The sequence below is a fragment of the Onychostoma macrolepis genome, chromosome 12 (genome assembly GCF_012432095.1).
Source record: "Onychostoma macrolepis isolate SWU-2019 chromosome 12, ASM1243209v1, whole genome shotgun sequence".
In the NCBI taxonomy this organism is placed as follows: domain Eukaryota; kingdom Metazoa; phylum Chordata; class Actinopteri; order Cypriniformes; family Cyprinidae; genus Onychostoma; species Onychostoma macrolepis.
Genome location: NC_081166.1, coordinates 2,165,994 through 2,183,445, shown reverse-complemented (window position 1 = coordinate 2,183,445; position 17,452 = coordinate 2,165,994). Strand labels below are relative to the sequence as shown.

Sequence of the window (17,452 nt, the reverse complement as noted above, 5' to 3'; positions counted from 1 at the left end):
TTCCAATTTTAACTTGCATTGTATGTAAATGGCAGCATGTTTTCCTGTGATCCATGGAAGACAGAAAGTCAGACGGGATTGGAACAACATGAAGGTGAGTAAAAATAGTATTGTAATAAAATAATATTTCAGTTAAATGTTTTAATTATTGGTTACATTATTTAATTATTTTAATATTATATTATTACTGTACATGTTTATGCATTTCAATTATTTTATTTAATAATTAAACAATATTAATATGTACTTTTAATATAAATAAATGAATGTGTGTGTATAGAAATTTTAAAAACTAATTATTTAAAACATTAATATTTTAATTAAATATTTTAATTTGATTAAATTAATACACAGCATTAACAAATGCAGTAAAAATACCATACCAAAGAGTATCATTAGTCAAACGAGACTAAATAAAAGAAAAACAAATAGCTACAGATAATATGCTAAATAAATATATATTTAATAACTAATTCAATGTAATTAGTGCTGTCAAATGATTAATCGTGATAAAAGTTTTTGTTTACATAATATATGTGTGTATAATGTGTATATTTATTATGTATATATAAACACACACACATACATGTATATATGTAAGAAAAATATGTTATGTTTATATATTAAATATATTTATATATAACAAAATATAAGAATATAAATATATAAATTATATACATGTAAATATTTTTCAAGTCAGCATAAAAGGTAATACAAAGTAATAAAATTTACAAAAAAGTATAAATTAATTAAAAGGATATACTAATAGATAATGTAATAATTGAATGTAATATTTAAATTTAAATGTAGCATAATTTACAAATAATTCACAAAAAAATAAATTAAGGCATTGGAACAACATGAGGGTGAGTAAAAAGTTTTCTTTGTCCAGCAGGTGGCAGCACTGACCTTTATATCAGATACATGACCTGCTTCCAAAAAACTTAATCTCCTGTAAATCTGAAGAAACTTTACATGCGACTCATTTTAAGAAACTTACAGTATACTTATTACAAGAACAATCGCCAGGGTATTTAATTACAAAATGAACACCTATTTAGAATATATAGAAGCATAATGAGTTTGATAGCTATGGTAGAGGCCAAGATTTTCATTGTATACAGCTACTGCTTTTAAAACAGCATCTTAAAAAAACAACTCTCACCCTGAAAAAAAAAAAAAACAGCAACAACAGTTAGAAATTTCTAGATCTGATTCATTTGTACATTGTAAACAGGTTTGTGGATGAGTAATGAACTATAACCAGCAAGCCATAGAAAAATCCATCAGCCTGTAACGTCAGTAACCAAAAATCACCAAATCACATCCTAAGAACAGCAACCGCATGCCTTCCTGATCTGCATACGAACCCCGCCCACATTAGTGTAGCTCCGCCCACCGTCTCTGATTGTATCAGTATGAGAAGAATATGAGGAAATAGTTGAGTTTCAGGGGGCGTGGCTTAGATTCAACTCACTTCTCATAAGTTTGGGCTTGGCTTCAACTTTAAACCGAAGTCAAAGCTCAAGACAGAAGGAGAGAAATCATGGGCGACGTGGTGCTGACAGTAGATCCCCAGCAAGAAGCTTGAGTTCAGAAAAACTCCAGGAGAACCCAGAGGAGAGCAATATGAAATCCGCAAAGGAGAAGACCAATAGATCTCCAGAGACAGAAAACCAGACCGCAGGAGAGAAAGACAGCAAGACCATTGAGGAAAGCAAGATTCAGGAGGACCTCGAGGAATCCGAGGACCCTCAGAAGCCTCAGGATGAAGAGAAGGCGCTGGGGCCAAACGATGTCACCTGCGACTCCTGCATCGACCGGCCGTGCCGCGCCAAGAAGTCGTGCTTGACCTGCCTGGTCTCGTATTGCGAGGCTCACCTGAGGCCACACCTGGAGAACGTCAAGTTCCAGAGCCACAGGCTGGTGGAGCCGCTGCGGGACATCGAGAGACGCACCTGTGAGACGCACCGCTGCGCGCTGGAGCTCTTCTGCTGCGCCGACGCGCGCTGCGTCTGTCAGGAGTGCGTGACGGAGGAGCACCGCGGACACAACGCCGTGCCCATCGCCGAGGCGCGCAGGAAGATTGAGGTACGTCTGTTTACTTGCTTGCTTTGTAACTTAATATCTTGAAATGGTGCATAATATTTATTTTTTTGTTTCTTATGCTCACCAAAGCTGCATTTAATTAATCAAAAATACAGTCAAATTGGGAAATATTATTATAACTTATTTTCTATTGTAATGTAATTTATTTCTGTGATGCAAATCTGAAATTTCAGCATCACTACTCTCCTGTCTTCAGTGTCACATGATCTTTCAGAAATCATTTTAATATGCTGATTTGCTGTTCGAGAAACCTTTTCTTTTCTTTTTCAATGTTGAAAACATTCCTGCGTATTGATATATTTATTTTCAGGATTCTATGATGATTAGAAGTTTAAAAGAACAGCGTTTACTTTAAATTAGAAATCTTTTGTAATATATAGCCTAGCCTAAATGTCTTTACTGTCACTTTTGATCAATTTAATGCATCCTCGCTAATGAAAGTATTATTAAAATGTTATTGACCCCAAACGTTTGAACAGTAGTGCACTGTAAAAAAACTTAAAATTTTAAGGCAACCAGCTTCAGCAGATTTTTGAGTTTTCTCAACTTGTCTGTTTTAAGTTTATACAACAAAAATTTGAGAATCTCCCACAAAAATAAGTTGAGCAAACTCAAAAATCTGCTGAAGCTGGTTGTCTTAAAATTTTAAGTTGGCTCAACTTGTTTTTTTTTTTTCAAGTGTGTATGACAAAAGACCAGTTTTATTTAAAGTGATTAAAATTCAACAGTTTCTGTGAAATGATCGTGACAATGATCTGTTGCTGTGAAATGAGAGTGAAAATTATAGTATTTGGGGTAAAAAGGCTCCATTGCACAGCCATTTTGATCATCATATATTTCTGAACCAGAAAAAAAGGTGAAATATGCCATTTTTGAGCCACTAGAACAAAAATATTGCCAGACACTTTTCCGTCTGCCATTTGGTTAATCAAACAGATCATGCCACTGGGACAGTGTTGCTGTTTCAAGATGCTCAAACTAGCATATGATTGTTATGATAGCATTCTGAATCACATACTAGCATGCATAAGATACTGTAGTGTATGTAAATATATGGCAGAAATATTAACAGTCTGAATTCAGCCACAGGATTTGCACTCAACTTACTTATTTAGACTTTACCTTTAAGGGCGATTTTAGCCTCAAGCATACAGACTGTTCCTTATATCTAATGAATCTTTTCAGTGAAATAAGGAACAAAATGTTTCCTCTTTGATGCTCTGATTATTGTTAGATCATATTGTACAAAACCATATCAGGATGCATCTCTCTGTGTTTGATGCAGATCAGGTCATGTCATTCATCATGCTATTTCTCTCTCTGACCTAAAAGAGCAGGTCACACATACTGTAACAAAGGCCTGACAATGGCACTGTGTGGTCATGATTAATGACTCTAAGTGGTCATCAAGGCTGAGGTTTCGTGATGTTATCAACACACAACGAACTTCAATACTTTGTGTTCCTGACATAAATGATTCTTCAAATAATGTGTCTCGTTGAGGAGAGTTGTAATTTTTTTAAAAGACAACAACTTAACAAAAATGTAACAAAACAGTTTCAATTTGACAGAGACCTTATTGATTATTTATTTATTGATCATCTTTGGTTAAGCTTGGTTAGTTATGTATTTAGGGTGTGCAGTAGTTTAGTGTGAGTTTGACTCATTTGCTCTCTTTTGAATCTCATTGCTCACTAATTGTGACAAGTGAGATTTGACAGATTTCTTAAGAGTTCTCCTTTCCTGATAGAAACCTCATTGACGCAGGTCTGATCTTTTAATGCATTTCTTATGAAAATACACTGAAACTTGTTCTACATCCAATTGTGAACGCCAATTCATGACATCTGCCTGAAATCATCTCCTTGACAATAAAAACCATCTATGAAGCATGTAGTAAAGACTGACATGACCACACTTATCAATACATCAGCCAGCAAACAAAAGCATTAGTAAGCAGAAAAACTTTTATGGTATTTTCTAAAGAGAGGTTTCTCAATGTGACCGGAACCAGAGAGTAAACACTCTTTACGTGACATGTGACATGTTTTCAGGATGACGCAAGGCTTGAACAGGTGGTTCAGTGTGTCTTTAACATGCTTAAAACACTACTTTATGTCATCTCTTGAAGGTTTTTGCTGTGGCCGTGTATGAACGCTGTTGGGTTATTTACAGTCAGACTCTCTGGCATATTTACATCCTAAACAAATAAAGGTGGTTTTATCCAGTTGTGCATGAGCGTGCACGTCACAGCAACTAGAAAAACAAGATTTACTCAAAAATGAACATTTGTCACGATTTACTCACCTTCATGCCGTTCCAAACCTGTATGACTTTCTTTCTTCAGTAAAGCAAATACATGATGCTGTTTTTCAATGAAAGTGAAGTTGCATTTATTTACAGTAGTATTTGTAAAATATTATTGCAATTTAAAATAAGTGTTTTCTAAGTGAATATATTGTTAAATGTAATGTATTCCAAAGCTGAATTTTCAGCATCATTACTGCAGTCTTCAGAGTCACATGATCTTCAGAAATCATTCTAATATGCTGATTTGCTGCCCAAGAAACATTTCTGATTATTATCAATGTTGAAAACAGTTGTGCTGCACAATATTTTTGTGGAAACCGTGATACATTTTATTCTTTCAGGGTTCACAGATGAATAGAAAGTTCAAAAGAACAGCATTTATTTGAAATGTGACATCATAGAAAGCTCAATTTATGACAGAAAGCACCATAAAACTATAACATTTGGCCATATGATTATATTTCAAGTCTTCTGTGAGAAACCGACTGAAGTTGTTTTCTTGTTTGATTTTTGATGAATTTTCAGTGCTTATTAATTTAAAATTTCTGTCCATTCTTTGCATAAAGCTGACATATGTCTTCAGAAGACATAGAATGCAATTCCACGAATGACATTTTAATAATGCATATAATAATACATTGCATGGACCATGCAATGTGCATTTTTTTTTTTTACTTATCATTGTATGCTTTCAAATGAAAAACTTATGATGTTAATATCCTGCAAAATGACACTATTTATTGTTCTACAGAAGAAATAGGTTGAAGACAGAAAATATTAAGACTGGTTAAACTAGTCAGGACATCAGAACTGTTAGGAAAACTGTTTTTCTGTAAATGCAATGCACTGAACCAATCCACCCTGTATGTGTGTGCTTGTTAGGGTGTTGCCTGCCAAGTGAATGAGTTTGATGTGTTGTCCTCGCGTGCAGAGCAGGGAGTGTCCGGGTCTCTTCGTGGATCTGAGGCATTCTTAGGGATGTTTTGACATGAGCATTAGATTGCACAACATACATAACACAAATCCTGCCTGACTGCGTTACTAGACCGTGCTAACCGTTCAGTCCAGTTACCTTGAGAGAATCTTCCTCTCCGCTGATTAACAGAGAAGCTATGACACACGCATATCTCCTTTACATATCCAGTTTAACCACTACAGTGAGGTCATATCGTTATTAACTAGTGTGCATATGCATAAGTCTAGCTCTTTTAAAGTGCATTGTCAGTGATGATACTCCAAGTAAATTCAAATGAAACTTTACATAAATGACTAGCAACAGCAATGTAGAACCACATCTTATGAAGAATAAACTCACTGCTGGTTGCCAGGTTGTTGCAAAAACAGTTTTTTGAGTTTTAATAAGTTTCTATATACATGAACAAACTCTAAGTGTGCAGTATTAAACTTTGGTGCATGAACATGCCTTGATAAGTTTTCTCGTTCATTTTTCAGTTGTAATTTTGTGCCTAGGGCAACCAGCTTTATTGCATGAGTGACAGTAGCATCAAATTAGCTTTATATATTCTGAACTGTTAAGATGAGTGAACAAAACTGATGTGTGCATATCTGAGCGTGTTTTAACTGGAGACAGTGCAGGGAGGGGTTCTCATTGACATCAGTGCCGTGAAACACCGTCAGGTATCACCTGAGCTATTCTGGGATTGTTGGGTGGTCAGGGTGGAGAGAAAACTCACTTTTATTTGCTTTAATGTGAGAGTCAAAGCTCTATTGTTTGCGATGCTGCCTTTAGCAAGCCTGCACTGAATAACAGTGACAACTGCTGAACATGAGCTGTCTCATGTGTCAGGACTTTTCGTCTGAACTTGTCTGTAGAATGCAAAGCAAAAGCTGAACAAAGAGACTGATTCCTATCTGATTACTCACTTATGCAAAGGGATGCTGGTTTTAGTTACATCTACTTTTTATAATGCATAATAGAATGCATAATCAGAATTTGCCTTTGAAAACCATATGAAAATCATTTTTTACAGTGATAACTATCATTATTTTCATATGAAATGTTGTATTTTATAAATATTTAATTACATTATAAAGTATTTTACCAGTGACTGTATATTAATATTGTGCATTAAACATAGTAAATATATGTAGTAAATAAGTCTAAATGTGTATATGTGACCCTGGACCACAAAACCAGTCTTAAGTCGCTGGGGTATATGTGTAGCAATAGCCAAAAATACACTGTATGGGTCAAAATTATAGATTTTTCTTTTATGCCAAAAATCATTAGTATATTAAGTAAAGATCATATTCCATGAAGATATTTTGTAAATTTACTACTGTAAATATATCAAAATGTTGTTTTTGATTAGTAATATGCATTGCTAAGAACTTCATTTGGACAACTTTAAAGGCAATTTTCTCAATATTTCGATTTTTTTGCACCCTCAGATTCCAGATTTTCAAATAGTTGTATCTCAGACAAATATTGTCCGATCATAACAAACCATACATCAATGGAAATCTTATTTCTTTCAGATGATGTATAAAACTCAATTTTGAAAAATTGACAGTTAAGACTGGTTTTGTGGTCCAGGGTCACATATTAATAATCCATATGCACGTGTGTGTGTGTGTGTATACATTTAAACATGCTCTATAAATTGTAAATATTACATAACAGAATATTTTGCCAGTGACTGGTTTATTTTTGGAGGGCATTTTGGATAAAAAAATTAGTAAAATAACAAGGAACTTTATTTTTTATTTTTATTTTTTAATTGTTTTTGTCATATTTCAACACAAAATTGTGTGTATTTACAGAGAGAGCTTCAGGACAAACAGACAGACATGGTGAAGACGGTCACAGCGGCAGAAAACGCCATTAACAAGTTACAGGTCAACACAGTGAATATAGAGGTAAAACACCACATTCAAAGAACTAAACACTTGAACTTCATCTACTGTCCTGGAATCAATATGAAACACTCTTCGCAACCCATTTTACTTCTGTTATCAGTGTGTTCTGTGTAGTTTGGCTATACGAGACCATAATGCTAGACTTGTAAACACTTTTAAGAGTGTTTAATAGTTCACATATTAACTAGAAACTGGTAATTGAGGTCATTCCTTCTCTGAATTCAGTTCAGAGTGACTAACCTTTCTGGGTATATTTTATGTTTTTTAAATGTCAGGTTTAATGTACATTATGGCTTAAGTATTTAATACAAGATGATATTTGATAGGTCGTCACTGACATCCTTTAGAGGAGATATTAAGGAAATTTCTAGAAATGACTAAATGTTTGGACCTATAAATACTTGTCATTCAGAAGATGATAGATGTCACTCAAAGGCATTTCCCTGCGGCTTCGCTCTGGTAATGGCTTTCCCAGTTGTCTCTTTGACTTTGAAGTGTCTCAGTCTGTCTGTCTGGCCGCAGGCGTCTGTGAAGGAGGTGCGTGGAGTGATCGAGGAGCAGTTTAACATACTGATGGCGGCTGTGGAGCAGGCGAAGAAAGAAGTGAGCGAGATCTTAGAGGTGGAGGAGCGACAGGCGCTGCGGCAGGCCGAAGGAATCCGAGTTCATCTGGAGCAACGCTGCACCGAACTCAAGAAAACCCAGAGTCAGGTCGAGAAAATCACCAAGAACAAAAATGACATTGACTTCCTGCAGGTAAGGAGGTTATTTCCTGTTCCCTGATGGGTTCTTCGTGTCCTTAAAGTATCTGTAACGCCTGTCAGTTAAAGGTCATGTGTAAAGTTAAAATGCATTAAAGTTAAAAAGTTGCAATGCATTGGCCACAGCGATATTACTGTTAACTATTAAAAACACGGTAACACTTTATTTTAGGGTCTCTTAACTAGTTGCTTATTAGCATGCATATTAGCCATTTATTAGTAGTAATTAAGCACATATTAATGCCTTATTCTACATCCCTAATCCTACCCAATACCTAAACTTAACAACTACCGCACTAACTGTTAATAAGCAGCAAATCAGGAGTTTATTGAGGGAAAAGTTGTAGTTAATAGTGAATAAGTGTTCCCTATTCTAAAGTGTTACCAAAAACACTTTTGCAAATTGAAACAAAACTGAAAAACTATAAATGAAAAAACTAAAATAAGTTTAATTAGAAGCACTAAATGACTAACTTAAAATAATTACAAATGAAACCTGAATAAATATTAATCCTAAAAAAGTTACATTAAAAAAACCCTAATAAAAGCACATAACAAAGTACTAAAAATTCAATTAGAATGAAAACTGAAATTATAAAAATAAACACCAATTTAAAATATTAATAAAATAAACTATAATAGAATATAAATCTACAAATCAATTCTCTCTCTGTAAATATACTAACATAACTAAAAGTAAAACTGAAATAAAATTAATGAACACAATACAGACCGATTTTAAAACAAATAATAATAAAAATGATCAAAACTCACAACATTTTACTAAAACCTAAATTAAAATAATTCTACTCGTTCAAAATATTAATAAAAAAACATGTATCTTAATGGGAAAAAAAATCTATAACACTGATGTAAATAATAGTAAAATAACACTGGTTGTGTTTCTGGTATTAATTATGTGAGTATTGTTTTCCAGGAGTATTCACAGTGGAAAAAGGAAGCTGCTGACGTGTCTTTACCTGGCGTTTATATCGGCCTCATGGATCGACTGCAGTCGTTCAGTCGCGTTATCACACGGTCCACAAAAGAGATGTGCGACCACCTGCTGACCTCATACACCAACAAACTTAAAGACACCTGCAAAAACGGTCAGTATGCAGAACGAGGTGACACATCTTGCTATGAATCTGAGCGATTCAGAAACATCAAACCTTTGAAGAAGTTTGCTAATTTACCCAAACATCTTGTTTCAATTCACAGATAATGTAGGCATAAAGACGACGGTTTATGCCATTATTGCTGCAAAAAAGAACATGTCAATTCCGAACCCGGAGACCAGGGACGACTTTCTTAAATGTGAGTGTTCATCAGGATTATTATCGATAATTAAAACTAAAACCATTAAAAAGATGTTACACGACACATACTTCTGTTACTTGAAATAAAATAAGTGTCCAAAGAAAAATCACTGATAAATAGGGTAAAATATTAACTAATAGATATCACCATACTTCCCTAGTTAATTGAATCAGAATTGATCAGAAAATACTGTCAACAGTACATTTTCACCATGTTTCAAGAACAAAATGTGAAATTATAAATCGGGTGAATTATATATGAACAAACTCTTCTGTAAAAACCTTCAAAATATAGCGAGGAAGAAAACTTTTACATTTGGTGTATGTAAGTGCAGCTGAAGTGGAGAAAAAACGTTTAAAGATTTGTATTGTGATTGAAATCTACAGACGCAAACAGAACATAGACAGGAATAAAACTGCTAAGTTTAGTGTATGCTGAAGTGGAGGAAAAAACTTTTAAAATATATATGTGACCCTGGAGCACAAAACCAGTTTTAAGTCGCTGGGGTATATTTGTAGCAATAACCAACAATACATTGTATGGGTCAAAATGATCCATTTTTATTTTATGCCAAAAATCATTAGGTTATTAAGTAAAGATCATGTTCCATGAAGATATTTAGTGAATTTCCTACCGTAAATATATCAAAACTTAATTTTTGATTAGTAATATGCATTGCTAAGAACTTCATTTGGACAACTTTAAAGGTGATTTTCTCAATATTTAGATTTTTTTGCACCCTCAGATTCCAGATTTTCAAATAGTTGTATCTCAGACAAATATTGTCCGATCCTAACAAACCATACATCAGTGGAAAGATTATTTATTCAGCTGTCAGATGATGTATAAATCTCAATTTCGAAAAAAATTGACACTTATGACTGGTTTTGTGGTCCAGGGTCACATATTGTAATCGAAATAGTGCAATAATAAAATCAGGTGTATGTAAGTGCTGCTGAAGTGGGGAAAAATCATTTTGAGGATACAGCACTTAAAAAATGTATTGTAATTGAAATCTGCAAATGCAAATATAATAAGTGTAGCAAAATAAACACTGAAATGTTGGATGCTTTCTTTCCACAAGTCACATTATATATGCCGAATAGCCCACAATCTTAAATTTAGTGCAGTTATATTGCCTTTAAATGAAAATGGAAAATATAAACATAAAACCTAAAATAGTACATTATGATACTGAAATAGCAGTGATGCTTGCTACAGAAACAGAGTCAAACTTCCCCGATGTGACAGTGCTTCTCAGACTATAGTCTTGACTTTTTGCCAATTTTCTCCCATAGACGTCACGCCTCTGACCTTTGATGCAGATACGGCCCACCAGTATCTGCGTCTGACAGAAGAACGAAAGAAGGTGACAAACACGACGCCGTGGCAGCAGAGCTATCCAGAGCTCCCCGAGCGCTTCGAGCACTTCAAGCAGGTGCTGACGGTGGAGAGCTTCTACCTGGGCCGCCACTATTTCGAGGTGGATATGAGAGGAGAAGGCACTCACGTCGGCCTGACCTACAAGAGCATCGACCGCAAGAGGTCCGAGAGCAACAGCTGCATCACGGGAAATAACTTCTCCTGGTGTGTGCAGTGGAACGGACGCAGCTTCTCCGCGTGGCACAGCGATGTGGAGACGCCACTCAGCGGCCCCAAAGCCACGCGGATCGGCGTCTACGTGGATTATTCCGGCGGCGTGCTGGCTTTCTACGATGTGGAGAACGGCATGGCGCTCATCCACAAGTACCAGGCGGAGTTTCTGGAGCCGCTTTACCCGGCCGTCTGGCTTCCCAAGAAGGAGTGTGTCCTGCTGTTGGAACCCGGAGCAGGATCAGAACCAGAACCAGGATCTTCCCTGACAACCACGTCTCCTGTTCCCTCTCCCAAATAAACTGCTTCTGCTCCTCGTATCCACATCATTTCCATCTTATAGGGTCCCATTTACAGAGACAGGTGTTATGGTGTAAACAGGGCTATAAGAGATCTTCTGTAACCTCTGACTGATGTTAAAGTTTTATGACTGCAACAGTGCATTTATACAAGATGCCTACTAAAATACCTACAAATATGTTTTGTGCATTGATCATATATCACAAAATATATCTTTAAGTATAATTTTTCTCACATCAATGAAATATATATACATATAAATTACATATATATACATTATATATTGTGATGATATGTAAATATAAAATAGTTTGTATTATACATATAACATGAATAAAACGAAATATATTTTATTTTATTCATATATTTATATATTTTAAGTCAAATTTTTCTCACATGAATGCAACTATATATATATTTATATATATATATATATATATATATATAGTGAGATTAAATATAACATATATATATATATATTATACAGTATATACATATACATAAATATAAATTTATTTATATTATATTTGTGTATACATAAATGTAAAAATAAATGTATGTTTTATTTTATTCTTATATATATTATGTATATGTTCATGTTAAAATATGTAAGACAGAAATTTCTCATCCATACAATAATGTTGCACAAGTGACCAAACCCATTTGACGTAGCTGGATAGTAGTACATTTCACTAGGGTTGGGTTAACAGGACAGATATGGCTCTTTAATGACTCTGTAGTCTGTACACTGTCTATATGCTGCTGTTTTCCTTTATATGTTACATTTTGTGCCTAGTATCAAATGTGACAGGTGACAGTTACTTAAAACAATAAAACATTGTCTGTCTATGCAAATAAAACATTGCTACAGTGAAATGCTGGTGTTTGTCCATGTGTTTCGCTGCAGTGTGATATAACCGGTTGCACCAGTATACAGAGAGAATGCCACAAAGCCTAATGAGGCACAGGACAGGGATAATGTTTGACTGAGGATAATACACATATCTAATTACATAACTGCTATTTATTCTTCCTAAGTTCTAAATTTACAATTCATGTGTAAAAAAAAAAAAAGAAAGACAATTATTACTGCATGAGGAAAATGGCACATAGTGGCTAATGTAGCAATCATATACATTTATAATTTAATTTGTAATGTCAATACATTAAAATTCTTGAGATTTTTATCAAATAACCCCCACATCAGAGTTTTAATTTCACAAATAATCACAATGACCCATTGTATACATAAAATGTATATGTAAATATATGTAAATATAAAAATATCAGAGTCACACACACACGTTTGTTTTTGTGAATTGTAGAGACTTTCCATTGACTTCTACTACTTTTATACTGACCAAACGATATTTTCCATCCACTAACCCTGAACCTTCCCCTTACAGAAAACCTCTTTGCATTGTTACACTTTCAGATAAACATCATTTACTATATAATATAATATACAATAACATAATATATAATATTAGAAATAGAGAGAGAGCAAACGAAATAAATATGTAAAAATATATAATTATTATTAATAATAATTGTATTTATTTTATCACTTTTATTTTCATATATAATATTATATTATATATTAAATACTATCATATCTATTATATCTATAGACAATTATGCTATATACAAAAACTTAAGCCAAGGAATGGAATAAGAAGAGTTAACGTATTGTTAAATAAAATAAATTTTGATTGCACGTGATAAAAATATTATTTACTAACTATTTAAGAAATAATATTCCTTATATTATCGTTTTTATTTCTCTTTTTCTGTTAGTGCAGTGAAAAAAAAAAAAAATGTTTTCTGTTCAGGCGCGATGTAGTCAGTCCTCACAGACCCGGAAGTGACGTGTCGTGTAACATCAGTAGCACCAGCAACAACAGCAGCAGTGGAAATGAAGCTGGTGAGTAACAATGAGCTATTTTTCATTATAAATTCTTCTCAAACATCGTAGACATATTTTATATGTAACGTTACAGCATGCTTGCGTTCCTCCAATATGACTTTTAAGATAAGGAATAAAGCTGGTTTAGCTTAGCCTCAGTCCTCAGTCCTCTGACAGTAAACAACTCACTGCATCAGATTGAGTTTTTATCGGTGTATGTTTAATTATATGTTTAATTAATCGTTATAAATCGTGTTTCTGAGCCTGACAGCTGTCATCTTGTCTCGCTTCCAGGACAACGATGATGACGATGTGGCTTTATTTGATGCTGAGGAAGATTCAGCCTCAAGAAAGAACAAAATCAAGTGTGTCTGGCATCGTTAATTAGTTTTGTTATATGGTCTGTTTAGATCGTACATCGTGTTTTTTCCATCTGTGACCTGTATGTATGTATATATGTATATATACATATACATATACATATACATACACACACACACACACACACACACATATATATATATATATATATATATATATATATATATATAAATTAATGAATACATTATTATAAATAAGTAAATGCATCATTAATATTTTAAAAGTGTGTAGGCCTTTTAGTACGATTTTATTAAATGTATTATAAAATGTCTTCATATTATTATAATATTACTATATTTTTAAATAATGAAATATTTAAATTAGTGCTGTCAAACGATTAATCGCGATTAATCGCATTCAAAATAAAAGTTTTGTTTACATAATATATGTGTGTACTGTGTATATTTATTATGAATATATAAATACACACTCATGAATGTATATATTTTTAAGAAAAATATGTTACGTTTATATATTAAATATATTTATATATTATATAAATTATATGAATATAAATATATACATGTGAATATTTTCAAAATATATGTTGTATGTGTGTGTATTTATATATATATACACACATACAAAATATATTTATATATATATAATAAAAATACACAGCACACACACATATATTATGTAAACAAACATTTATTATGGATTCGATTAATCGTGATTAATCGCTTGACGGCAATAATTTAAATACATTATTGTTATGAATAAAATTATATATTAAAATGTAATATGTTTAGGGTTTGGGGTTAGTTTATAGTAATTATAATATTGTGACAATTATTTATACTTTTTTAATTAGTAAAAAATAATACATGTATTATATTTTAATATATGATTAATAAATCATTATTAATAATTACTATTATTATTATTCAAATAAATGTTTGTTATTAATTACATTTATTATTACTCGATTATTTTACATTCTGAAAATGCAGTATGTTTAAGGCTTTGGGTTCGTTTATAGTAATTATTCCAAATGAGGTGCAGTATATCCTCATTTAGATGAATGAGCTAAATAAACGAGTGTGTGATTGCAGGCATCCGGTGGCGTCCTTCTTCCACCTGTTCTTCAGGGTCACTGCCATTCTGGTCTACCTTCTGTGTGGTTCAGTTGGTGGATCCTTCATCGCCTGTTTGGTCACCATCATCCTCCTCCTGTCATGTGACTTCTGGACTGTGAAGGTTTGTGTTTAGAATAACTGATCAGGTGTTCATAAATTATTACGATTACTCAGATTTAAAGATTCAAACAAACCTCTAACCCTTCGTATTAAACGTCAGCATGGAACCTGTCCTGTTTGTCTTCTTGTAGAATATTACCGGCCGTCTGATGGTGGGTTTGCGCTGGTGGAATCAAGTGGATGATGATGGAAAAAGCCATTGGGTGTTTGAGTCTAGAAAGGTACTATTACACACACACACACACACACACACACACACACACACAGTCATCAGTAGAGCAGCTGTCAAATGATTAATCGCTGTATGTAAAATGTAAGTTTTTGTTTACATAATATATGTGTGTGTGTGTATTGTGTATATTTATTTATTATGTATATATAAATACACACACATACAGCATATATTTTGTAAATATTTACATGTATTTACTTAATATTTAATATATAAACGTTACTTATTTTTCTTAAATATATACATGCATGTGTGTGTGTTTATATACATAATAAATATACACAGTACACATTCATTTATTATTTAAACAAAAACTTTTATTTTGGATGTGATTAATCGCGATTAATCATTTGACAGCACTATTAAAAATATATTTAAAATTTGTGTAGACTGGACTGCGTTGTTATTTACAGAAAAACATGATTGATATTAAAACATTTATGTGCTCACAAAGGCTGCATTTATTTAATCAAAAATGTAATAAAAACAGAAATATTGTAAAACATTATTACAATTTAAAATAAGTGTTTTCTAGGTGAGTGTATTGTAAAATGTAATTGATTGCTGTGTATTTTCAGCATCATTACTCCAGTCTTCAGTGTCACATGATCTTCAGAAATCATTCTGATATGCTGATTTGCTGCTCAAGAAGCATTTCTGATTATTAAAGAACAGCATTTACTTGAAATTTAAAACTGTCTTTTATAATAAATTGAATGCATCCTTGATGAATAATTGTATTAAAAACACCAGTCTTTTGAATGGTAGTGCGTGTATATGACATACAGTAAATGTGAATTTGCATTTCTGGTTAAATGTGTGAATATTTTCTCCACTTGTTGTGTTACATTGACGTCCCGTCTGTATGTGCTTGCAGGCCAGTGGGACTCAGTCTTCAGCACCCCGTTCCTCAAACTCAGAGTCTCGTATCTTCTGGCTGGGTCTGATCATCTGCCCCATCATCTGGATCATCTTTGCTTTCTTTACGCTCGTCTCCTTTAAGATCAAATGGCTGGTGAGTTCTGAGCAGTTCTTCAGCAGTCGGAGTTGTGATGTTGTTCTGTGAGTGATACTGTCTTCTGTCTCAGGCCGTGGTGATTTTGGGAGTGGTGTTACAGGGGGCCAATCTCTACGGATATGTGCGCTGTAAAGTAGGAGCCAGAACAAACCTGAAGAACATGGCCACAAATTACTTTGGACGGCAGTTTCTAAAACAGGTGAGTTGTTGTAATTTATGAACATCTTCTTAATAGTATCGTAATTTCATTTCCATTGTCTGATGGTACTGTATTTAACTCTATTTTATTGTCTTTTAGGCTTTCACAAAACAAGAGGAGTCTTAGGAAGGAGCGTCTGACCTTCAGAATTCTCACCAATTCCATTAAATAACTTTTAATGTTATATTTTTTAAGAATGATTAAAATAAAGGGCAATGGTTGCTTTGGAAATGGTGACTGATTTTTTTGTTGTTTTTTTTGTCAACCACAATTTATTAAATAATGTGTTTGACATATAAAATACCTTTAACTTCTTTATAGTTTTTGTTTATTATCTAACTAACTTAAAGTGTTTTGTTATATAATATTGCATGACATCATGCATTATGCTTCTGTTTTGCGGACAGAAACAGATGTACATATTTATATACTGCTGTAAATTACTGTATACTTTCTGTATTTAATTGTATGAAGGTTGATGACTGATTGATTGATTGTATCTCATGTTCAGTGAATTTAGGAAATAAATGGAGTTTTGAGTACAACTGGAGCCACCCTGTATCTCTGGCCAGTGAAGTCACCCACAAACACCACAACATTAAAACTTGTCAAAATCAAAGTCCCTTTTATACTTATCTAAAGTGGCTTCTAATACCATTAGAAATTCCTCTTCACTTTAAATTTTAAATCAGTTTCTTCTTTTTGTCATTTTTTCGTATGACATGTTAATGTCCCCTATAAATATTAATAAAATTAAATCATTTAATTTAATGATAAATTAATATAATTATTCTCACATAAATTGCAAGTTACTTGCAATCTTAAAGAGCTTCTAATGCTTTTTTTTTCTCTGAATTGCTATATTGAATTTGTGGTTAATATAGTTTTGCCCAATTATTTTATATATAAGTAAGTAATTAAGGTGATCTTTAAATCCCAAAATCTTATGGTGCAAAAAAACAAGCAAAAAAAAAGCAAGTGGAAGTTAAAAAAAAAAGTAATTTTTTGGAGGTTCATTTTGATGATCAACCCACTTTGGTAAGATTGTTCTGTATGTCATATTTATTCACATTTATTTATATTGTTATTATTATTATTTATTTTTTTTTTTATTTTATTTTTTTTTGGGGGTATAATATAATCATTATATATAAAATTTATATATAATGATTATATTATAGATCAGTGATTTGGACTCATTCAAGCAACAACAAAACAAAAAATAAATAAAAACCGGAGGACTT

General features: G+C 32.9%; 2 protein-coding genes across 2 annotated transcripts; both read left to right on the top strand.

Moving 5' to 3' along the window:
* The first annotated feature begins 36 nt into the window (after positions 1-36).
* On the top strand, positions 37-12,206 carry trim16 (tripartite motif containing 16). Its single transcript, XM_058794498.1, has 7 exons — positions 37-94; positions 1,427-2,091; positions 7,204-7,299; positions 7,822-8,055; positions 8,998-9,169; positions 9,282-9,377; positions 10,679-12,206. The coding sequence occupies exons 1-7, from the start codon at positions 37-39 to the stop codon at positions 11,272-11,274; spliced, it is 1,917 nt and encodes a 638-aa protein (XP_058650481.1). The 3' UTR covers positions 11,275-12,206.
* A 912-nt stretch (positions 12,207-13,118) lies between these two features.
* tvp23b (trans-golgi network vesicle protein 23 homolog B (S. cerevisiae)) lies at positions 13,119-16,753 on the top strand. The gene is made up of 7 exons (XM_058793410.1): positions 13,119-13,197; positions 13,474-13,544; positions 14,616-14,760; positions 14,891-14,980; positions 15,869-16,006; positions 16,080-16,208; positions 16,308-16,753. Exons 1-7 carry the CDS (start codon positions 13,189-13,191, stop codon positions 16,332-16,334), a joined length of 609 nt encoding a protein of 202 aa, XP_058649393.1. The 5' UTR covers positions 13,119-13,188; the 3' UTR covers positions 16,335-16,753.
* Positions 16,754-17,452: the final 699 nt, after the last annotated feature.

Coding starts and splice junctions, on each gene's coding strand:
- trim16 (XM_058794498.1), top strand. CDS start 37: ATGTTTTCCTGTGATCCATGGAAGACAGAAAGTCAGACGGGATTGGAA. Junction 9,170..9,281: donor TAAAGACACCTGCAAAAACG/GTCAGTATGCAG, acceptor TTCAATTCACAG/ATAATGTAGGCATAAAGACG. Junction 9,378..10,678: donor CAGGGACGACTTTCTTAAAT/GTGAGTGTTCAT, acceptor TTTCTCCCATAG/ACGTCACGCCTCTGACCTTT.
- tvp23b (XM_058793410.1), top strand. Junction 16,007..16,079: donor CCTTTAAGATCAAATGGCTG/GTGAGTTCTGAG, acceptor CTTCTGTCTCAG/GCCGTGGTGATTTTGGGAGT. Junction 16,209..16,307: donor GACGGCAGTTTCTAAAACAG/GTGAGTTGTTGT, acceptor ATTGTCTTTTAG/GCTTTCACAAAACAAGAGGA.